Genomic DNA, 23949 nt, shown 5'->3' on the forward strand with positions numbered 1-23949 from the left:
AAAAGGAGTTTCTACGCGTAGTGTGACCCGGATATTAATCTAAAGCCCGCCTCCATAAATCAGTGTAACCAATCAGTAATCGTATACACGTCTTCTGACCAATCATCGGCCTGTAAATATTTCCGTGGAGGCCTTCAAGCAGGAGCAGCGGTAGTGGAGTGTCGTGTGGACGAGTTATTAACGTTAATATTTATCCTTAATTTACTCCAATAATGCCGTATGCTAACCAGCCGACGGTGAAAATCACTGAACTGACAGACGAAAATGTGAAGTTTATGATTGAAAACACTGATTTGGCGTAAGTATCTGTTCAAAGAGTGAGTAACGTTAGCAGAGAGCTGTAATCATCCTCCTGCTGCACCAAAACACTGTTAAGATGAGAGTTAATGTTAAATAAATGAACTAAGGAGGAATAAAATACCTACAGTTAGTTCTGTAGACTCTAGTTAGATACAACTAGCTAAGAGGTGAACAAGTGTTTCTGATATTTCAGAAGTTAAAACTATAACATATAAATAAACCGCATTTATTATCGAAAGAGAGAAAGCAATGTTCCTTGTTAGTAAATAGTAAACATACAACACCTCAGTTCAAGAAAGTGCAGCTTTTCCTTTGCTCGAGATTTCTGAATCTTGTAAATTACTCTGGTTAACTGCTGACGGTCAAATTGGAGTTAAAGAAGGACTGAAAGTGGAGGCTACATTGATATTAGCTAGTTGTATGAAAGTTATAAATAGTTGCATGTTAAACATTAACGTCATGTCTTTCTGTGTGTTTCAGCGTTGCAAACTCCATACGTCGTGTCTTCATGTCAGAAGTTGCCACTATAGGTAAACTATCTTTTTAATTGGCCGAATGTATTTTTCACTGACTTTATGAGGGCTAAAGCTGCTTTTTCATTACATATAAACAACATCATACATATACTAGGCTATCACTGAGAAGCTGCTGGACTGTTTCTTTACATCACAGAGCTGTGGTGGGATTATTTTAGCTCCCTTTGTTCTTTTAGGATGTCTGAATGTGACTAGATTTGAAGAAATTTACTCACAGGAAAGTACTTTGGTCAGTATAAGATTTAGTTTGATGGAGCATGATGTCTTTTGGCAGCTAAAGATGACTGAACTGTTGTAAGAGCAAATTCTTGTCAGGTGTACTTTGTCATTTGACTGAAGGGAACTCAGTCGAGTGCAGGAACTGTACAAAAAGCAAATAAAAACTACAAATACACGTCATTTGTGGTGTTGGAGAGTTGCGTGACTGCATCAGCAACATGGGAATTATCCTCTTTATATCAGGAAGCCACAGAGCAATGGAGAATGTAGTCTGTGTAGCACTTTTTCCCCACACAGTAATACTCACAAAATCTCTAAATAACTAACTTGAACTTGCATCACTTTATTTACAGCGATCGACTGGATCCAGATAGATGCCAATTCATCAGTACTGCATGATGAGTTCATTGCACACAGAGTTGGTATGTATCTGCAACTCCAGAGAAATTTGTCGTATTGTTGAAGCATGACCAGAGAAGTCATGTAAACACTGATGTCTCTTGTGTTGACAGGTCTCATACCCCTCACCAGCGATGACATTGTGGACAAAATGCAGTATTCCAGGGTAAGTATACAGTCATATCAGTCATCAGTGACGTATCCCAGTTATATTTAAACTCTCCTGGCACTGAAACACAAGTTATACCATCCCACGCTCTAAACTTGATCACTGTTTGTGATTAAGTAACTTCTTATAGTGTAATTATATACAGTATGGTTTTATAATAACTGGCTCTTAGTGTTTACAGTATGTTTGTATATCATTTTACTCGTGCATGTTTCCTATTTCGCATCCTCCTTTTTAATATTGTATTACGCTTTTTTAAATTAAAAAATACACAAAAATGTCCTAAAGTTTAGAATTATAATTTCAGGTTTTTTGTCATGTTATCATTGTAATTGTTTTATAGCATTTTCCTAATATCTTGAATCTGCATACACAGTTTTATACAAAGCAACTGCTGCTACATTGCTACCACAATGAATTTCATACAGTCCGGTGTGATAGACATCAGCTTGACTCCTATTCTGTACAGATATTTGATACTGGAAGAGGGTCTTCTAGATTTTTTTAAAACCATATCTCCAAACTATACTATATAAATATGGTGTAGTTGGATATTATCCTCTATGTCCTTTTACAGTTTGTTAACTATGTTTGCTGGATGACAGACATCGTTTTTCCTCTGTCTCTGCCCCGTGTCTGATCCTGCTGCAGGACTGTACCTGTGATGATTTCTGTCCAGAGTGTTCTGTTGAGCTGACGTTGGATGTTCGTTGCACTGAGGACCAGACGCGCCATGTCACCTCACGTGACCTGTTGTCCAACAACCCCCGAGTCATCCCCGTGAGTCTTTTCTCCACTTGTTGAAGTTTTAAGTGGAAGCAAAAGAAAAAGCTGACGCTGTTTGAATTTGACTTTCCAGGTGACTTCCAGGAGTCGAGACAATGATCCCAATGACTACGTTGAACAAGATGGTGAGCTTGTAGCCGCCTCCGCTTATTGTCAAGTGTTTTTCCATCATGTTATTTCACGTTAAAAAAATGTCTCTCTGTCACTGACACAACACAGACATTTTGTTGGTGAAGCTTCGTAAAGGACAGGAACTGCGACTCAGAGCTTACGCCAAGAAAGGTTTTGGTAAGGAGCACGCCAAGTGGAACCCAACAGCGGGGGTGTCGTTCGAGTACGACCCAGACAACGCACTGCGACACACAGTCTACCCACGACCTGAAGAATGGTGCGTTATTTGTTCTCAGCATGAGGGATAAATGTGTATTATAGAATCATTACCACAGAATTCCTCACACCCCCCCAAACACCTCGGTGTGTTTTATCTGAACTGACGTCACTCTTATTTCCAGGCCAAAGAGTGAATACTCAGAGATTGAGGAAGATGAGGTTCAAGCTCCCTATGACCCCAATGGAAAACCAGAAAGGTGAGGAAAGAATCTAAATCATACCTGAGCACAGGTGGAGGGCATGTTGTAAGACAAATTAGCCAGCAGTGACAGCCAGAACTACGACGGGACTCATCTGTGACCTTTCTCCCCGCAGGTTCTTCTACAACGTGGAGTCTTGCGGCTCTCTGCGACCGGAGACCATCGTCATGTCAGCGCTGGCTGTCCTCAAGAAGAAGCTGAGCGACCTGCAGACACAGCTGAGCCACGAGATCCAGAGCGACGTGCTCACCATCAACTGAGAGTGTCTCGCTTACAGACCAGGACCTGCATTCACACAGCTTTCTTCTGATCAGACGGCTGATCTAGGATCAGTGTTCAGGTTGCTCTTTGAGGAATCAGTTGGATCCTACCTGGATACTGGTCTCAGATCTGTATGTATCTGTTATCAAAGGCTGATCAGTAATTCTTGAGCTGTGGGTAATTTGAACCAATAAGTCCTCAGTGAGTCCTCATTTGGCTTGAGAGTTGTAAAAATGATTATGTTAAGTGTCTTATTTTTAGAAATCAAGTCATTATTATTATCAGACCTCCAAGTAAAAAGATTACACATTTTCTCTTATCTGGATGTGTATTCTTGAAATTATTCCAGCACCAGCAGTGACTGTAACAGAAGTTGTGTGTGTGGTGCAAGGTCAGTGTCTGAAAGCTCTCAGATTGATACAAATAAAGTTTTGTTGTTGTCAATGTAACATTTAAACTAGATAATTATTTTGTCAAATGTCACTTTTTAAATAAATCTGTTTCAAAAAACTTGGTAATGTCTTATGATTTCCTTATTGTAGTTGTCAGAAAGTTCAAAATCATTTATATGCACAGAGTAAAATACTAAATAAAATTAAAAAAATAGCACAGCTCAGCAAAATAAAGTCATAGGGATTCGTAAAAACTAACCTGCAAATATGAAGAAGATGAAAACAAGTGCAGTAGGAGGTAACAAGTCATTCAGATTAATTTATTGGCCAAAAGTCTTCATTTGTGAAAGTTTGTTATTGTACATTTTATAATCATGGATCTCTGCCAGCACTATAACCTGCCTACAGTGTCATGTCTCTGGATTCTATTAATGGACCTTCATCTATAGTGGGGATGTGCAAGTCAGAGACAGTATACCAGGGCCAAAGTGACATCCTCACATTAAAAGCCTGAATCTGACCACATCTGTAGTTTAAAATCATTTTTTTGTCTGATCAACACTGTTGTGAATTGCTGGTAGTCTATCAAGTTGTTCTTAACTTTTAAAATCAACCCCTGCATCAAATATGATTTTGCTGAAAGACATTAATTAGATAAAGACAATTGAACATGCTACAATAATGTATAACATTAAATGGTACACAGATGGTGCTGCTGATTCTCACACTTCTTCAGAAAAACTTTCATTTCCGCTGGATTTTCTTCAAGGAGGCTTTTATTTTGAATGTTTTTACAAGGAGCGGGTTTGCAGTGCGACATTGACCCGCACTGACCGCATCACATCTGCATCACATCTGCATCACATCTGCATCATATCCCGCGTCAGTCACAGCTCACATACATGTGTGTGCGCAGACATGCGGACAGAGAGCCGGATATTTCACACAGGATGACAGGTAAACTGCTGTCTGCTGTTACAGAAGGTCACGCCGAGCCGCATTCACATTGAATGCAATTTAAAATGTCTGTTATTATCTGCAAATGTAACATGAAATATAATAGTAAACAATATATAGTCTGAATCAGTAGGACCTGATATTTAATTCGGCACATGTGTTATCTAATGGGCAGCACTAAAAACTCCAGTTTTTATTATTCTGATCGATGTTGAACATACCTCCCTCCTCTGTAATAACAGACGTACCGCTTCTAAAAGGTGATTTTAAATGAGATAAAGAGCATATTATGGGATAGCATGCATGCCGAATTTACCCAATACAACTAGATGCTCAGATAAAGTCTCAAGTCTTCTTTTATCAGATGTGTAGCTCCATAGATAAGTGTGACTAGATGAAAATGATAATTTACTAAAAGAGTTTGGTTAGAATTACTCTCCATGTCAGAGGACATGAGGCAGCCAACAATATGTGGGTTTGAATGATCACCTGATCTGCTCCTAATCCTGTCAAGGAGGAGGATGGTTAGTGTTGTATAAATATACAAATTCTGACAATTTTTTATATTTTTAAAATGTTTTTTTCATTTCCCTGGAATTCTATCAGCTTATTTAGCTATCAGGCACCTTAACCAAATACGATGTAGAATAGGAAATCAGATATTTATTTAAAATGTTGTCAAGAAAACAAACAGCCTCGTGCTTCATCTACTATTCCATCTGAATCTGTGTGATCTGCTCAGGAACTGATGTGGACCTGCTGTTTGATATTGGCATGTAAAGTAAAATAAGTCATTTTCTCTTGTTCCTAAAGTAGACTGAACCATCTCTGAACTTCCTAAGTTTACCCCTGTGGATGAGACCTTAGACTCAGAGATGACTGTGATGAGGAAGAGGTTCTCCTCTGTCTGCTCCTCTTCCTCGGCTGAAGAGGACAGTGCAAATCTCTATGACAGTGCTTCCATTTCTGCCACTGATCCACTCAGTGAGCAAGAACATCCCTATGCATCCCTGCTCTGGTAAGCACTCTCTGCTGCCTCCGTCTTTATTCATAAGAGTCAACTGATAGATTATGTCAAATTTCAAAAGCAATGTCAGAAAGCATCATTTCAAAGATGGCAGCAAGAGTTAACATGTCTTTAAAATCACAATGATGTAATAAGATGCAGGTTCTGTTCACACTGAGGCAGACGTTCATTCTTTGTGTCTAGATCTCAAAGTTTTGACTGAAAGTGATTAAAGATGTAGTCATGCACATCAGAGTTTGCAAGATGGCATTTAATTGAATATTGGTGGTGGAAAAGGAGTCAACACGCAACAATTATCTTTTTGTCCAGTTACCATCGTGTCCAAGACTCTTTGCTGAGCTCCAACAGCAGCTTCACAGGCTACAGAGGCATCCTCAACTGGATCATCATTCTCCTGGTCAGCAAGCTCCTCATCTCACCTCACAGCAGACATTACTTTACTGACTGGCTTTTATTACTTAACCTCGGACTGACTGGCTGGTGTTTCACTGTATGTACTCTATGTGTCATTCTGACCTTTAGGTCCTGACTCACGCTCACTTGTTCTTGGAGAATTTCATACAGTGAGTATAAATAGATGTATTCATACATACAAACATTCTCTAGACAATAACCCTTATCTACTGTACAATATGACGGCCATTTGTGGGCATGCTCAAAAATATGATGTCAGTTTTATGGGGAAATAGAGGTAACTTTGCAATCGGAGTGTTAACAGCAGGCTGACGCCCTGGCTTTTGACTTGAAGGCATACGTACATAACCTCAAGTTTTGGAACTTTGACCATGTTCAACATAGACATTCAATATCACAACAGTATATAAATGACAGAAAATCAACAAAAGCATGTTATGTCGCCTTTAAAGATGATCATGTTATGATGTGGACGTGAGTAAAAACTGAAGACACATACTGTATTTATAATTTGACTTTAGGTGTGAAAGTTCATTCTTGAACTTGTTAACAGCATTTTAACAAAAAAAAAATACCTCAAGATCCACTTACTAGCTTTTTCCAGCTGGATCTCATGCCCTTCATCAGTGAGTTTTACTCACTGTAAAAATCCAACTATGTAACATCACCTGAAGACTGTAAGATACAATTGAAAGCTTCAATTGAAAGAAAATATTCAACCCCGTTAAATTTTTCCATATATATATACATATGTAGTTTAAACAAGACTTTTCTTTTGTTTTGAACAGACATGGCTTTTTGATAGATGTCAAAAAGGTCTTGGAACATCTCATTGAGGACGACTGCAACTGGCCATCTGTCAACCTCATACTTGGTGAGAAACTCTTTTAGGATGGAAATGCAACCATAGTTGCAACATCAATAAGATAATAGAAAATTCAGATCAGATTGATCAGATCAAGACTGCCGGCAGTCAAGTTGCATTGTGGGTAATGTCTGTGCTGGGTTTTGACAAAGAAGAAGAGCATGTGGAATAAGAAAGCTGATAACTCTGGTTCTGCTGAATCAATTTTGATACTTTAAAAAAAAACTGTCCATCACAAGTCCAACAATGTTATAGAAGAACAATGTTAAATCAGGGTTTTCTTTTAATGAGCTCTGATACAAGACTTAGCTACTCAGACAGCAAATAGTAAAATAACACACTTTGCCTCATGCTGAGAATGAACAAAACATGTTTATTTGTTCCAGCTGCCAACATGTTCGCTCTGACAGCTTTGCTCCTGGAGAAGTCTCAGGAAAAGGTGAGACTGGTGCTCTTTTCTCTCTAATTTTGGATTCATTTAAACCATATCAGGTATTATTATTATGTTCTGAAAAGCCCTCTGAAAAACATACCAGCTGTATTGGTATCCTATCAACATCTAACATCTCCAAATAATTGTCGATGAAAGGTCTACACTTCTGCTCTACCCATTTCTATCAGGGTATGTTGTCCCCCACCAGTTGTCATCATTTACACCTCGGAAATTTGGGGTTGCTCTTGCTATTTCCTGCTGCAGTCATTGTACATGAGCCTACAATATCAACAGGTAACAAGTCCATACATGCATCATTTTTACATTATATTTACACATATGATGCAATCATTAAAATGTATTTTGTCCACCAGGTGGTGCGTTCTTCTCTCTCTGGTTCTACACTTTTCTGGGAATGAAACTTTATTCATACCAGGAAACTAATCGCTGGTACCGACAGGCTCACTTAACTGATGCAGGTATTTCTCCAACACAAGAAGTTGCACTGATTCAATTTCATAACAAAAACATAAACTAATCTAACAACTACTGCTTTTTATATCTGTGTATTTTCAGAGAAAGACAAGAAAGTATCTGTCACACAAAAAGCCCACAATGAGCATCTTACTTTCCAAGGTGAAAATGCTTCTCATTCATAAGATGATACTTGATTACTCTACAGTAGCTTATGATGATACATTTTGTCCTTTGTGACTCTGTCTTTGATTTCTCAGATCTGTATTATTTCCTCCTTGCCCCCACTCTGTGCTACCAGAGAGACTTCCCCAGTACTCCCAAGGTTCGCATCAATAAGCTCCTGCACAGGTTGCTGGAAATGGTGAGCTGAACAGTGGCACCATTATCACTGAGGCACGTTTAGGCAGAGGGAAAGGAAGATGTTAGTGCTTATCTGCTCCAGCAGGACTGAGAATTTACACAAAATGAATGTGGATATATTACTGACTAGAGACAACAAAAGAATCAATAAACACAGTACAACAAATAATTTAGAGAACCAGGACTGACAAATAAGGACCTCTTTGGACATCTTTTAATACCACATTACAATAATGTGGCTAGTATATTAAGTACAAAACTCACAGACAGTTATCCTTTAGGCTAAAAGGGTGTTCACAAATGATTTATGGTGTTAAAACAAGAGTCTACAGCCGGTTGTGCTTTGAGCAAAATGCTAATGTCGGCATGCTAATATGCTCACAGTTGATAATGCTAATATGCTGATGTTAAAGCAGGTAGTGTTAACCATGTTCACCATCTTAGTTCAGCATGTTAACATGCAGGCATTTGTTAATTAGCATAAAACTTCAAGTACAGCTGAGGATGAAGTCAATGTCATTAGTTTTGCAGGTATTTGACCATAAAAGAAAATATTGGGCAAACTGTATTGTTGACCTGATGATGGTGGTAGATGAAACGTCAGGAGATCACTAAAGTCAGTAGGGTATATCTCCTGGGGACCATGAATGAATTATGTTATGAATGAATGAGATATTTAAGGCTGGAAACACTGCAGCTTATTAATTGTGGCATTTTCTACCTTCAGGTGATCGTTATCCAGATAATGGTTGGGATTGTGCAGCAGGTACAGTAACTGTGTCATATAGTATGTTTTACTTGTCATGTAACTATAAGAATATACTTGAATGTTTATCATAGTATAGTATAATAAGTTTACTATGTCATGATGTTGTACACAATATTGTAGATGGTCACAGTGTAGTGTCTCATAACACAGTAAGTCATGTATGAATGATATGTTAGTGTTACTGTATTGTACTGTATAAGACTGTAGAATGCAGTATGATATGCTGTACGGATTAAGTTGGTATAAACCTTGATAAACACAGGTAGAAAAACCTTGTTGCTTTATAATGCAGCTTTTTTAATGCAAAACCATCACATCACATGTTTTAATGAATTGTCACAGCACCTGTAGTTGTTGAACACTAACAAAGAAAACATTACAGTCTTTTTATTTTTAACATAAGCAAGTATTCAAATTTTACTGTCCAGTCCAGTACTGTAGCACATACTGTCCCCAGCTATCTTCAGAATATGGACAGAAAAACTCAAGTATCATGTTTTTACTTTTCAAACAATGAATGATGAAAAATATCCACTATGAGAAGACACTATTACACTGTGTTACAGGGGTTAGTGGTAGAGAAGCTAATATAAAGGAGGAAGTAGACTTAACTCTGCTGTGGTGCAGAGTTGTACAGTGTACCATAATGTATTAAGTGATAATCCACAATGAGCTGAATGGGTACTAAAAACAGTGAATGACCAGCCCGTTCTCACTCCCAACTCATCTAATACTGAAGCTTGGTCAGGACCCCGTGGCGTCACTTTTTAACGCACTGGGTACCCCTTAAGCATCATTTTTCAACATGCAGGGTAGTCCGAAATAGACGGTGATTGGCTTGCAACGTTATTAGCAGAAAGTTGGAAATCAGCAGAGAGCACGGTTTGAGACCACCTCACCATTTTTTATTTTATTTTTTACTTTAACCCAAACCATGATCTTTTCCTAACCCTAACCAAGTGTTTTTTGTGCCTAAACCTAACCAGACCTTAACCACCATGTTGTCACACCATAAAAGATAATTATTTTGTTAACAGTAACTGCCGTGATACTGCACATTAAAAAGTAACGCCACGGGGTCCTGACCAAGCTTCCGACGAGTTGGGAGTGAGAACGTGTTGGAATGACAAATGCTTTCTGCCTCCTCACAGCCTCACACCTCATCATTATTATTATGTACCATGACCAGCTGTCAGAATCCAAATGTCATGTACATGATAATCATTATGCAAACTGTAATAGTATTCTATGCCTATAATGGTAACGTTTTATTATGTTTTTCTCCTTTGACTTACTGTGTATTGAAAGGTGTCAATGCACTGAGTCTTTTTGTTTCTTCGCAGTGGATTGAGCCAATCTTCCAGAGGTCAGAAAACTCCTTCTCTGTGAGTGAAGTATAATCCCTCTTAATTTTGATTATTAAAACAGTTAATTAAAACAGTTTCCACCCTGTGGAATTCACTTATTTTTTTATTATTATGCACAGAGTATGGACATCACTACGAGAGTGGAGCACCTGGTGGGACTGGTGGTGAGCAATTTCTATTTATTTTAACATTAAATTCAATTGGCTTTAAATAAGTCACTTTGGATCGCCCAGAACTGTAAAGCACTGTGAATAAAGTATTCCCAGGTGGTGGTGATGAGGGTAAAGAGAGGGAGGTGGGGGATGCTTGGGCATGGTAATCAGAGCAGAGATAGCAGATAACAGAGATTTCTGTTAAATGTGTAGTCTATTGCTATTGCTAACAAGTATTTACTTATCAGGCACCAACTCATTTCCTCTGGCTACTCTTCTTCTTCTTGAGTCACTCCTTCCTGAACATCTGTGCAGAGCTGCTGCGCTTTGGTGATCGGCATTTTTACGGAGACTGGTGGTCAGTGCACAAACATTTTTCTGTTCATTATATTGCTGTATGTGCAGGACTCCCTGACTTCAGTTCATCTGTCATTCACAGGAACGCAACAACGCTGGTCATTTTCTGGAAGAACTGGAATATTCCCTTTCAGAAATGGTGTCACAGGTATTTAGCCTTAACAAGATTGAATAACCTTGAGATGTCATGTGCTAAATGACCTACCTTTTGCTCTCTCCTTTCTCATGTGTCTTTGCTCCTGATGTTCTCACCTGAATGAAGACACGTATACACACGGTTGGTGGAAAAGAATGTATCCCCATCACGAGCAGAGTTACTGGTCTTCCTGATGTCTGCAGCTCTTTGTGAGGTACAATAATGACACTGGATAAAATAAAGTTTAGTCATTACATAATAAAAATCTATAATTACTTGTGTTTTTACGTTGAATACCAGTACTGTACCTGTATTTTTGTATTAAAGCTTGATAGCCAAGATGTGCTGATGTGGAGAGCAACTGTGGTCATTTTCATTATAAAAACACTTCCATTAACCTGACTATTGAGATTATTAGGTGGTTTAGCAGCTCTTTAATGCACCAGTAATCAATACTTACTGTATTAACATTCAAATTACTATGTGTAATGTGAGATGTGTCACTTGTAGTGAGAATTATCACCCAACTCTGCAGTTTACCTGAGCTCTAATGAGATTTTGGCCTCTTTTAGCTAATTGTTTTGCTTTTACAGCAAGTTCAACTCAGATAAACTCCTGTTTTCCTGTTTTCACAAAATATATATAAGAGTGAATATTAGATTACATTCGTCAGGTGGACAGAATCAAAACTCTGAATGCTAATGTTGCTCTCTGTCTGCTGGGCGTGTAAATAGGAAATTGTTTAACACGTTTGCTATAAAACTTGAACACTATAAAGGTAATAATACATCATATATTGTGTTTTCAACATGTTAAGGAGTTCCTCTGCCCAACTTAAAAGAACTTACCTCATAACATTACTCACACCTCCACATGTAAATTTCAAGGGTTAGTTTCCAGAAAGAATCTTAGTTACACACAGACAGCACAAAGGCTTTAAATTTCTATCCTTTGACATGTAACCAAAATATTGTTATTGTTATGTAATCCGCCTAATAAGAGGCTAACAGTGCAGTAATAACTTGCAGTGATGTTTTTGTCCTCTTCTACACAGTATATGATTGCACTGCCTCTGCATAGCTGTCGTCTGTGGATCTTTCTCATGATGGTATTCGAGGTGAGAATATTACATGTTACACAGTATTTCAAACACATTCATCTGGAAAAAAGTGACTTAAAAGAAAACTACATTTTATTACAACCTGGGCTTTGTTTGTATAAATCCAGCTATCCATTCTGTTTGTTATGATACTACTGTACTCACCAAAGTAATATCTGAGCTCTGGAAACATGGCGAGAGTGCTAGAAAGAGCTGCTATAGGGCAAGAAACATGAGCAGTCAGAGTGGCAGACAGGTTGTAATCAAGCCAACTGAAACATGCAAACATTGCTGAGTCCTCTGATGCCCAAGTAAACTCTGTCCCAGCTCTTCTACCACAGGTGATCATCATCTAATTAACCATAACAGAAAAATGTATATTTCAACAATTCAGCACATTGTGAAAATATAATTTGCAAGTAACACAAAAATGACTCTAAGAAGTAATGAACTGTACCTACTGAGCTGTATGAACAGACCCCCAGAACACACACTATCATCAGTAATAGGTAATTATTTTGCTGTCATGACAAACAAAGTCACCTAAACACTTAAAGTCCCTCTCCTGTCAACAATGTGCTTTTCTGTTTCTCTGACTTGTCACTATCATGTTTGAGCTTCACTGTGCAGAATAATGTATGTGCAGAGTTTGACACTGGAAGGCTGTTTTCTCGTTCATCTGCTGAAAGTGGAAAGTTTCCCTGTCACTGAAAATCTGAGTATAAGGGGGCGGGCCTACAAGCATGATTTGTGACATCATAAGTAGTTTGGAGTCAATCCTGGTCCAATATTCAACTTACACAAGTGTGATGTAGAAATTTGAAGCCTCCAGTGCACAAACACTGAGAATTGACTTTACAGTGAAGTAGGAGACATCTTGTGTCCTTATGTTAAACTTTTTAAATGAACAATATTTACATATTCTGGCATTTTTAATGAAAGAGAGGGAATAGAGCTTTTTCTGTGTCGGCTACTTCTAGCTACTGGTGGCAGTTTTCCTCGGAGGCTATTTCCAGGGAAACTATGGTAATGGCTTAGTGTGGCTATGCCTTCTGCTGGGCCCTCCTCTGGCTGTGACCACCTACTTCCACGACCACTACATCAGCTGTCATCACCACCATTATCATCATCCTCAGACTTCCTCCTCACCGCTGACATCAGACCACCGTCTTCCCGGCAAAGTCTTCCTGCAGCCTCACTGATCTTGAAGAACTGTTGTACTGTATTTATCAGTGGAGCGAAAGGATATGACTGTGATCTAAGGCTCTAGTTGTGCTACTAATGCCGTGAGATAGTGGCTTCCTATGATACTTCCACGTCTGACAAATGTTTATGCAATAAACAACTGATGTAGTCTAAATATGCCAGATGTTTGCTGAATGTGACTGAAAAATGAATTACAAAATGGGTTTGTTAGTCAGTAAATGTGTCTGTGATCATTCCTGTTTATAATGAAGTGAAACAGAAAATGGATAAGGTTGCAGCTTACATACTGCTGTGTCAGCATGTGGTTAAAGAGCCATAGTTCATCTGAGTTTACTGTAAGTAAACAGTCCAACCAAGAAATACAGGGAATGATTGTACCTTGTGGATTCAATGAGTCCAAGTCTGGAATGATTTAAATCCACAATGTCATTTTTTCATTTTATGCTATTTTATGTTATTGCATAATCATGTAGAGCTATACCACTGAAATTTGTGCACTTTGTTAAACAGGATTATTAAACCACTGTCAAAAAGTCGTGATCGCTGTTATCAGTCTGTGGAGCCATTTCTGAGCAAACTAACATGCCCAAGAACACGAAGCACCGTGATTACAAAGTAAATGCAAAGAGCCAAGTGGATGCAAAATCACCCCTGGTGGTGCAAACTGACATTAATACACATCTGTGTGAGTTGAAAAAATTGAGAAAAATCCACACATATCACGTGAGAAAAAATTTGCACCTTTAGTAATGAAGGAACGTGTCACCCAGTGCAACAGTGTGACTCACTGACATATTTTTGATAGTTTTTGGACAACAATGGAGGTCTATGTCACAGAGGAATAAGATATATCAGGCTTTGGATACACACACAATACTTTTGTGGATCAGTTTATTGTTGGTTTGGCTCTGCACATGGGATTTGTTGACAATAGGAAAAATAGAGAAAATTGCCTGCCTGGAATATACTCCCAACCAGACATGTACACAGACAGCTGCAGACACCGCAGGCATGTAGTAATTCTGTTTATACTACTTTCTGGAGTCTGCTTGGAAGATGCGTCCCACGCATGTACAGTAGATCAGTGTCTATTGATTGTAGCATAGTGGCTGCACAAGAAATTGGAGGTACGTGGATTTCCGCACAGAGCCTACACCTACACCCTGATGATGAAATTTCAACTCGTGAAGCCTAACAGACCCTCATGTGCTTGCAGATGTGGAAAGTATAACACTGACTTTATATTCAAAGTACTGAGATGACCTTATGAAGTACCAATAGTCAGTAGCCTATCTGCCTTGTCATGGAATATATACATTGAAATGACTCACTAATTACATGGCAGATTTATAGCTGCTCTAATCAATATTTTTATGTAAACAATGGATGAAAAGACTATGTGGTTTTCTTCAGCAAGCAACTATTTTCAGTGAAAAAGCTCTTTTAAACTGATTGTATATGCTCCTCATCCTGCACCAAGCGGCTGAGAAAAGACAACATAGTGGAACAGCTTAAGAGCTAGGTGTTAGCCAGAGCTAAATAGAAGAGTGAATACTGGATTCACATTCATCAGGTGGACACAAACACAACAAAAAATCAATGCTAATGTTGAATGTATGATGGATATTTGAACTAAATACCCAAACAAATACACCCCTCCCTTCGTGCTCCTTCAGAAGCTCCGCCCCCAAATTCATGGGCATGCATTGCCATGGCAACGACCAAAAGAGAAATATGGCACCTCTGTTCCTCTCACACTTTATCACGAGCAGAAAAAAATATGGTCTTGTGACAAAAAGTGTAATGGATTAGAATCACTGGCTCGACATTAATAAAAAGAAGTCAATGTTGTGTTATCTGTCAGCTTGTTCTGCTGCCCCCAAGTGGTCAAAAAAAAACAATGAATGCAGCTTTAAGTTGTGGAAAATTTTGAGACATTCTTGAGTCATTCTTTTATCTCAACAAAAAAGAGCTACAGCTGCATATTGTTGCACATCAGAGGTATGAGACATTATCCAAATAGTACCTCATGTTGTTTATGGGGGAGCTCGCACAGAGAGAACAAGAACTGACGGCTACATAACACACATCAATGAGGCTGACAAACAAATGTGACTGTTTACAGACACACAGAACTTTTTATGTTACTGGAGGAGATTAAAATAAATTATGTCACTTTTTTCCTCATTGTGAATTTTCGCCTTAGATGGTACAAGTAGCTGGTTCAGATTATTGTGCAGATTCACTGGAGTGTTAATGTGATGTCAACCCCACAAGTCTCCGGATGCACTCAGGCTCTCCACAATGACCATTCTTAGGTTCAAAAAATTGAGCTTGATGGAGGATCTCAAGACCTGATCACAAACTCTCTGGGCCCCACATGTGTCACAGGAATTATTTTCTAATTTTATCAACCAGAGAACATCATACCGCCTTCAGAGTCTCAGGAGCACTGCTCACATGAGCAAAAAGTTCCCTGCAGCTGATACATGAGCAAACATGTAGAACTGCAGTGAAATGATCCCTCATGACTGTGTGTTTTACATCTCAAAGCTCAGATTTCACAAATTAAAAAACTTCAGTTCACTTGCTGTAATACCATTGCTCCAAACATAACATAAATATTACAAATAAATGAATACCACAACTAGTCAAGGCAGATGGCCGCCCACCTAGAACCAGGTTCTGCTTGATGTTTCTTCCTGTTAAAGGGGAGTTTTTCCTTGCCGCTGTTGCCAAGTGCTTGCTCATGGGGGAATGTTGTGTCTCTGTAAATTAAACAGTACGGTCTTGACCTGCCCTGAGATAACTTCTGTTATGATTTGGCGCTACATAAATAAAACTGACTTGACTTGACGCAGCATGAACACATGTAATTGTTTATGGATGCTTGATTCAAGATGTTGTGGTTAAATGGTCCAAGCAGACCAGCAGCAGTGGCAAATCATCAGCTCAGTTATTATTATATTAAAGACATCTGAACAAGTTCTATGTGTTCATACTCTGGTGTCACTTTTCTGAGCTCAAGGTGATGATATAGTGGTGGAGTAGTTCAGTAATGGAGGAAATAAAAGTCCTGTTTTGAAAAGTAATAGTACAGAATTATAATGAGCAAACCTGCAAAACGTATGAAAGTAAAATACATCACTGTGATATTATATGACTGAATTATTATTATTCTTGATGCAATAATGGGCACGTGGCATTTTATTGTCGTTGATCAAGGTTGATCTATTTTTTTAATCTATTTTATAGATTGTTGGTTAGTTTAATCTTCAACAATGCTTCATATTTTATAGAACTCATCATACTTTTGTGTAAAATTCTAATTTGTAAATTAACTAGTAACTAATATCTTATACTTAATGTGGCAGAAAAAATGAGAGATGCAATATTAAAAGGCATCAAATTGAAATACTCAAGTACAGTGCAAGTATCAGCAATTTGTACAAGCACTTGAGTAAATGTATTTTGCATCATTCTTCCACTGTGAGCTATACATTTCACAACAATTTGTATAAAATATCTTTTTAACTGTGTTTATTGGTCAAAGAAAATATGGAAAAGGTGTTTATTCATGCAGCAAATGCTGTCACAGTGGTGAAAGATCGTGATCATAGTTGGAAGTGAATTTCCTAGTTTCAAGAAGTCTTTGTTTGTGTGTCTGTGTCAGACACCTTCTGAATGAGGACAGCTATAAATAAATAAATACTTGTAGTAACTGTGGTGGCTGCACCACATGTGAGTACCAAGTGTTAGTAGTTTCCTTTTTAACATACAAACTGTTAACATACAAATATTCAAATAAAGACAGTACACATAGTCTTTTGTTTTCATACAGCACACACTTTATTATTGACAGTTTGTTTGCTAATTTGAGTTCACACATGTTTTTTAATACTTTGTTATTTTATTGTCATCATGACATTGCATACATTTTACCCATGTTGTATAGCCTATATAATGATGACAAAACTTTTTTTTTTTTATGACATACACACATAATCTGTGTAGGTGTGTCACCCATTGATACATCATAAAATAAATTATACAATAAATTAAAATAATAAATAAAAAATGACAATATTTACAGTATAGTTTGTTTGCTAATTTGAGTTCACACATTTTGGTTAACATTCTGTCATTAATATTTCTTGCTTGCATTAAATTATGCTTTACCTTTGTTTTTCATGGACCTGGTGAGTCCTCCCCCTGGCCAAAAGAATCAGCACCAGTAAAGATGGCCTCTTATACTGTGACAGGCAGGAGGTGGAAGAGGGCAACTGGGCATGCCAGAGGGGAGTCTGCCTTTCAGGATCCAGTTAACTTTAATTACTTTGGGACTGTAAGTTTTATTTTTCTTGCTTTGACAGTTAGTTTGGTTGTAATAGTTTCTTGATTTAAATCTTTGTTGATATTAAGGTTAATTTGTGATATAGAGTTAATTGTTTGTTCCTGCCCCCCTTGTATGTCAGTGTAGGCTAGCCTTTGTGTATATAAACCCTCCTTTTGTGTCATTTGTCAGGTCTGTTATGTTCAGTTCAGTTTAGGTTGCTGTTTGTTTCATTGACCTCAGTTTGAGTTAAAGGGCCCTAGTTTTTGAAGTTACTTTTTTTCTAGTTTTCCTATTTTTGTATTTTGTAAAATATAATTTGTTAAGTTGAAATTAAGTTGTAAATAAATTACTGTTTTTTTGCTTTATACACCTGGTGTTCTTGAGCCATACTGCTTGGCAGTAACATTTCTGAGAGTTTGTGGTCACTGATTTGTTTTTCCAAAGAATGACAGATGTTCCCTCATTTGCATAATTGCCGGGATTCTAGAACACATTGTTACAAGAGTCACTAGTCCACCACACCCTCATTAAGAAGTGAGACACTGCACAAGTATGCAGATGTTTGCAGACATTTGTTCAGACATGGAGAGTGAAAGGATAATACAAGAAGTAAGAATTCTGAATTTGAACAATATTTGAGTAAAGCTTCAAAAAATACTAATAACTTTTGCAAAGGACATTAAGTTTCAAACTATTTTATATTCTCCATTTCTTTATGCATGCAGTATCTCTTTGAGAGCCAAACACTTCAGCAACTGCTAATTAGCTTATATTAATCCATAGGAGATGAAAATGACTGTTACTGAAAAACCTTAATTTTCCTTGAAACCTCTGATATCATATCATAGACATGTAATTTCTGACACAAGTGGGATCTCCATATATGACTATAAGCTTAAGTTGCTTCTTGGGACAAATCTTTCTCAGAAGTGCCTCTTATTGAAGGAATTTTCACATTTGTAGATATCCACTGTGCACTTAAAACCACAAATGAATAGGTGCTGATGTTCTGCAGGGCATCATGCTGAACCTCCAAACATGTAGTACATTGTTGGGTGTGTTTTAGTTAAACACTACATGTATATTTATTTATTTATTCAATCATTAGGAGGTGATCACATTCATGCTCATCATATTTTTTGTCTTCCGAAACTGCAGCCTTTTCAGAGCCACTGTTCACTGCCTGTTTTCGGCATGTGGTGGGCGCCAGTACTTCCTCTGGCCAGAGAAGACTACGCCGAAGTGGTGCAGTGTCAGGAGGAAGATCCAAAGACTCCTGGTTCCCTCACACACCCTCTGCATCGAGCTCTTCTCTCAGCTCAGGATTCCATCAAGAGGCTGAGCTGTGAGAACATCACTCTGAGGGAGGAGATCGCCAGACTGACAACGAAGGAGCTCAGCGCCTCTGATGCTCTGGAGGAGTGTCAGAGGAGCCTGGAAGACCTGAGAAGCATCTACAACAAGGCCCAGGAGGAGAACGAACATGTAGAGGTCAGGGTCAAGAAGATGGAGGAGGGCTTCCTGAAGGACAAGAGAGCCTTGCAAGCCCTGAGCAGACAACAGCTGGGAGAAATAAGTAATTTGAGGATCAAACTGTTGATTGCTCAGTCACACACAGAGGTGAAAGAACCCAAAAGAGAGCTTTCTGAAGGCAGACGTCAAGTGGAGAGAGACATCAGCTCTCTTGGAAAATGTCACTGCGTTCAGAGAGAAGAGAGTGCTGGGAGGCTTTCTCCTGTGGAGGATCACTGGAGAGAGGTGATCAAGGTCAAAGAGGAGGACGCTGCCACCAAACTGAGGGAGTCAGAGGAAAGGTGGCAGAGGAGAGTGAGCCAGCTGGAGGAAGAGTTGAAGGAAAAGAGAAGCTTTGTCTCCAGCTTGATTGAAAAACTGATGGCTGCCACAGAGGAGCACAGAAACACTTTGACCCTGTTGAGTAGGAAGCAGTCAGAGCTCCGCCAGAGCAAGAAGGAATGTGAAAGCAAGTGTAACACTCTGGAGGAGGGCTACAGGAAGGAGCTGACTGCCAAGGAGGAGTGCTGGAGACAGAAGATGAGTGCGCTGGAGGACAAGATCACACAGCTCACAAGAGACAACACAGAGCCTCAGGTAAACTGTCTCTGCTGACTGTTTAGCTTTGGATTAAATTAACAGTCTAATGTTTTTAGGAAATATTTTTGTTTGCTGTCTCACCCAGAGTCAGATGAGAAGATAGGTTTTAGTTTAATTTACGTGCATCAAAATAGATGTATTGAAACATTTACTGTAGCCTCTGTCTAACTTTTATTTTTGTGGCTTAACATAAAGACTGTAAGCAGAGAGAAAGAGCTAGCCTGGCTCTGTCCGAAGATGAAATATACATTTTCTAACACTAAAAGTCACAAATGTGCACATGGTATCTGCTTTGTTACATTTATACATGCACAGAAATGTAAAAATAACAATCTGTGATTTTAGGAGGAACTATGTGATGGAACAATCATAAACAATTCTGTTGTCACTATCAAGTTGCAAGGCTACCATTGATTTTTGGAGCTAAGCTGCTAAGCTAACATTTCCCCCCTGCTTCCAGTTTTAGTGCAAAGCTAGAAAGGAAGACGTTTATCTATATCAATCTTGTCCAACAAGTTTCACAAACCAAACAACAAAATGGATCACTGGTCACTGCCTTTGAAAATGACCCATATGAACTTTTTCTGATCTGATGCTCCCATTGGTAGAACATAATCTCTAAAACTGTTAAAATAAAACATTTAAAACAATTAAAACAACAATCATATGCTTCATGTTCTGCCACCTTTATGGTTAATGTTTGGTTTGTTTTATATGGTCAAAGTTACACATAAATCATGGTGATGGTTAAAAAAAAACAACGTTGACTGTTGGTTGGGGATGAGATGCAAGCAGTGTTCCCTCAATTCAAAGTCACAATGTCTGTTGATTCAAACATCCACCTCGACTTCCTGTATAAGAGCTTTGAGGCAGTAAAACAGGGCCGCATTTTTTCTGCATCTGACAGACAGCAGTCATTGTTTGCACAGCCACTATACTTGTTTTGAACAAACAACTAGTGCTGTTGTTTTTCTGGAAAGGAGGGTCTCATCTCGACACCTCTCTGTGGGTTTGACAGCAAACCTACGGTCTTTCTATTAATGGCTAATTGGATTCTGAGTTTTACATTGATTGATTAGGTTTAGAAGAGAAATAAAATGTATGTCTTTGTATTTTTAGGAGCCTACCCAAAGGAGGAAACGTAAGAAATGGTGGAGGAGATGCTTCAGATTTAGAAGGACGATGCAGCGCAGCACAGCTAGGTCAGGGGAGACTGGTTCACTTCTGGCTCAGTCCAATGACAACTAGAATATCTCCCCCCCTCTTCCTCTCCTCTATCTTCTCTTGTTCTCTCTTTAAGGGCAGCACAGTGGCTTAGATTTTAATGCTGTATTAAAATCTATAAAAATCAATAAAAAAGAGTCCTTCATACTCATCTGTCCGTGTCTCTTTATTGATAACATTACAATAACAATATTGTTATTTGCACAATTCCTACTACTGCAGTGAATACGACTACTACCACTACCTAGAGTCAAGTAAATTTTTAATGTATAAAGCCAAATATCACAAATCACAAAATCTGCTTTACAGTCTGTACAGCATACAACACCTCTGTCCTTAGACCCTCAATCAAATAAGGAAAAACTCCCCAAAAAACTGCTAAGTGTTTCATTAACACTAAAAGCACACTTCTGTCCACATATCACATAGTAAGAAAGGTCACGGTGAAGTCCACAACCCAAAGCTAGATCAGCACTGCATACAATGTTAAACACTGGAACCATCTATAGTATGAACCATTTGCTTGAACAGTCCAGAGATGGGAACTGTGAGGGAAATTACACATACTGCACATATAATCAAGTTGGAATATCTTTATTGCATATGTTTGTTTATACAGTTATTTCACATCATCATGATTGATTTCCACTATATTTGATTATTCTGAATCTTAGCATGTAATCTTTAACTGAGGGAGCTTCAGTCTGAAAGATGCCTTAGTCTCAGAGAGTGTGAACAGAAAATCTGCTAAACTGCTAACTGTTCAGACAGGCCAAGGCTAAGGTACAGATAAGGAAGTGTGAGAAAGTGTTCAGCCCGCTGTTTCCAACAGGTGTTGTAATGTAATGTAATGTAATGGTGTTGTAAGGCCTCTCAGCAGATGGACGCGGAGGCAGAAGCTCCTCAGGAAAGAAACACTGAAAAGTAACAAACAACAGGCTAGCTGTTGAATTTTAATTGCTTCTGAGAATGATGGACTGCTTCACAGCTTTCATGATGGGTGACTATATATCTCTATGCTTCACTTGGCCTTTTCTCTCTTTGTCTAACACACACACTGAATCCATGTGCAATGATCTGAGTTAAAGTGTGACTATATTAAGAGATTTTTGCCTCGTTCCTCTTTGTCAGAGTGGAATTTCCAAATTGCTGCAACAATTTGGGGGCTCGTCTAGGATGCCTTACTCATACTTTCCCCAATCCACTTCCTACTCAGGTTCATCTGCATGCAGCTGGTGAGGGGATTCAAAATCTCCCAAGACCCAGAAAGTCTGCGTTCCCTGAGACAGCTTGTAATCAACTCCCAGGGTGAGAAGAGACTGTTTGTGGGGTCAGGGGGGAGGACTCTGTGATACGGCATCCCATCAGAAGAGGATACAATATTGAAGACCACAAAAGGCACTGTAAGGTAAAGAGTTACATTCCAATGGGGTGACGACCCATTGATAAGTGAAATCATGAATAATATCAATGAATGTCAGGTCTAAGAAATCTTTGTTTGTTTGCTGGGTGAGTGACTACAGAATAACAACAAAATGAGAAGAAGTCGTAGCAAACCTTTTACAAGTCTAACCTAATGGGATGTGCAAAAATTGTGTGTAAGAAACATGGTGATGACTCCTGTAAACAGCTGTGTTTGTAGGTGAAGAAATTTTTTCCTGAAAATGGTAGTTTGAGTATGGGTCAAGATACAGAGACTACAAGATAACCTGAAGCATTTTACATACATTCACCTAAAATTTTGGACCTTTGACCATGTTACCATCCACCATCATAACAATATAAAAATAACAAAAAGCATGATATGTTTTCTTTAAGATCAAGAGGGCCTTGCGACCGGGAATCTTTGAGGACCCCTAGTGGGAGTCAGGACCCCCACATTGGGAACTAGTGGTATAGAGGGTCAGATTTGTTGTACTTTCTATGTGCATGAATGCAGTCTAAATGAAGGAATGAATTTATCGCACATATCAATATTACTATAATTAGGTTGGTTATAGAGTCATAATGTCAAATTCGGTTACTTTTTTATTAGTACTTGGAGTGGGGGTTGCAGCAGCTGCCCCACACTAAACTGGTATAACAGCATGTGAAGTGAAAACATCAGATTTCCACACAGTCAGAGAAATAAGACTTGAGAGTCCTGGTATTACTTCAGTTATAGAATTCTAGTGCAGTACGGAGGGTCTGTTCTGCCCAGTTGCTGATAGCGCTGTCATCCGAAGAGTCGATCACACTTGCAGAGGAGGTTGTACCAGTGTCTGCCTCCAAAGTAGTTCAGCCAACTTTGCTGCATTCAACACCACAGCAGAGAGAATCAGAGTCAGAGCAGGAAACAGTCGACTTGTTTTGCGTCATTGTTTGTGTGATTAATGAGAAGTGGCTACTGTACCACTGAAATTTCCCTTTTGGATTAATAAAGTACTCTACCTATTGATGAATATCTGTCCAAAACCTTTTAAAAATCCATCCAATAGTTGTTGAGATGTTTCAGTCTTGACCAAAGTCATGTACTGTTTGGATGGCCGGCTGATTGACAGACCAACATTGTCGTCTCTATCATCATGGATCATCAAAACCTCAGAACACGTGGCAAACACCTTTCAAAGGTAATTTTTCTTCAGTGAAATGTTTCCAGAGAAAACTGTCTATTGTGGACACTTTTTCGTAATGTTGTTGACATTACTGTGGTGATGCCAACATTGACAGCAAGAAACCAACCAGTTCAAGCTTAATGATGGCTGCACTGTCACCCCAAGGACCCTGTGGCTCTTCTCAGTCAAGGCTCTTTTCTAATTGGGACCCATTGTAGTGGACTGAGCTCTCCACAGACATCAGGGCAGCAAAGTCACTGCCTATCTTCCTCCACAGGCTTATAACCTTTTCAGACTACACACCCCATAGTACATACATCTCATCTCCAAAGACAAAAGACCTCCTAGCACACATACCGCAGCACTGAACAATCCCTTTGCTGGGGGGAATACACTTAAAATATTTGATGAC

At 38.7% G+C, this 23949-nt stretch overlaps 3 protein-coding genes across 3 annotated transcripts; all 3 read left to right on the forward strand.

Annotated features, from left to right (window-relative positions):
• The first annotated feature begins 111 nt into the window (after positions 1–111).
• Positions 112–3768, forward strand: polr2c (RNA polymerase II subunit C). The gene is made up of 9 exons (XM_067588988.1): positions 112–298; positions 781–830; positions 1409–1477; positions 1568–1620; positions 2275–2403; positions 2483–2534; positions 2629–2797; positions 2922–2996; positions 3115–3768. The coding sequence occupies exons 1-9, from the start codon at positions 213–215 to the stop codon at positions 3257–3259; spliced, it is 828 nt and encodes a 275-aa protein (XP_067445089.1). The 5' UTR covers positions 112–212; the 3' UTR covers positions 3260–3768.
• Positions 3769–4214: 446 nt separating this feature from the next.
• Positions 4215–13817, forward strand: LOC137182631 (diacylglycerol O-acyltransferase 1-like). The gene is made up of 18 exons (XM_067588989.1): positions 4215–4609; positions 5423–5627; positions 5946–6033; positions 6159–6199; positions 6839–6924; positions 7302–7354; positions 7537–7642; positions 7723–7827; positions 7925–7984; positions 8083–8186; positions 8913–8951; positions 10298–10339; positions 10441–10485; positions 10722–10831; positions 10913–10978; positions 11093–11180; positions 12021–12083; positions 13046–13817. Exons 2-18 carry the CDS (start codon positions 5485–5487, stop codon positions 13265–13267), a joined length of 1461 nt encoding a protein of 486 aa, XP_067445090.1. The 5' UTR covers positions 4215–4609; positions 5423–5484; the 3' UTR covers positions 13268–13817.
• Positions 13818–18102: 4285 nt separating this feature from the next.
• LOC137183802 (putative leucine-rich repeat-containing protein DDB_G0290503) lies at positions 18103–21081 on the forward strand. Its single transcript, XM_067591098.1, has 3 exons — positions 18103–18216; positions 18766–19716; positions 20839–21081. The coding sequence occupies exons 1-3, from the start codon at positions 18160–18162 to the stop codon at positions 20965–20967; spliced, it is 1137 nt and encodes a 378-aa protein (XP_067447199.1). The 5' UTR covers positions 18103–18159; the 3' UTR covers positions 20968–21081.
• The last annotated feature ends 2868 nt before the right edge of the window (positions 21082–23949 follow it).

The sequence above is a fragment of the Thunnus thynnus genome, chromosome 5 (genome assembly GCF_963924715.1).
Source record: "Thunnus thynnus chromosome 5, fThuThy2.1, whole genome shotgun sequence".
In the NCBI taxonomy this organism is placed as follows: domain Eukaryota; kingdom Metazoa; phylum Chordata; class Actinopteri; order Scombriformes; family Scombridae; genus Thunnus; species Thunnus thynnus.

Bases quoted from the DNA above. Each gene is read 5' to 3' on its own strand.
- LOC137183802 (XM_067591098.1), top strand. From the start codon at position 18,160: ATGCAGATGTTTGCAGACATTTGTTCAGACATGGAGAGTGAAAGGATA. The intron at 18,217-18,765 runs GTAAGAATTCTG...CCGAAACTGCAG, and splicing joins GTGAAAGGATAATACAAGAA to CCTTTTCAGAGCCACTGTTC. The intron at 19,717-20,838 runs GTAAACTGTCTC...TTGTATTTTTAG, and splicing joins GAGACAACACAGAGCCTCAG to GAGCCTACCCAAAGGAGGAA.
- polr2c (XM_067588988.1), top strand. From the start codon at position 213: ATGCCGTATGCTAACCAGCCGACGGTGAAAATCACTGAACTGACAGAC. The intron at 1,478-1,567 runs GTATGTATCTGC...TTGTGTTGACAG, and splicing joins GTTCATTGCACACAGAGTTG to GTCTCATACCCCTCACCAGC. The intron at 2,997-3,114 runs GTGAGGAAAGAA...TTCTCCCCGCAG, and splicing joins CCCAATGGAAAACCAGAAAG to GTTCTTCTACAACGTGGAGT.
- LOC137182631 (XM_067588989.1), top strand. From the start codon at position 5,485: ATGACTGTGATGAGGAAGAGGTTCTCCTCTGTCTGCTCCTCTTCCTCG. The intron at 7,828-7,924 runs GTATTTCTCCAA...GTGTATTTTCAG, and splicing joins GGCTCACTTAACTGATGCAG to AGAAAGACAAGAAAGTATCT. The intron at 8,952-10,297 runs GTACAGTAACTG...GTTTCTTCGCAG, and splicing joins TGGTTGGGATTGTGCAGCAG to TGGATTGAGCCAATCTTCCA.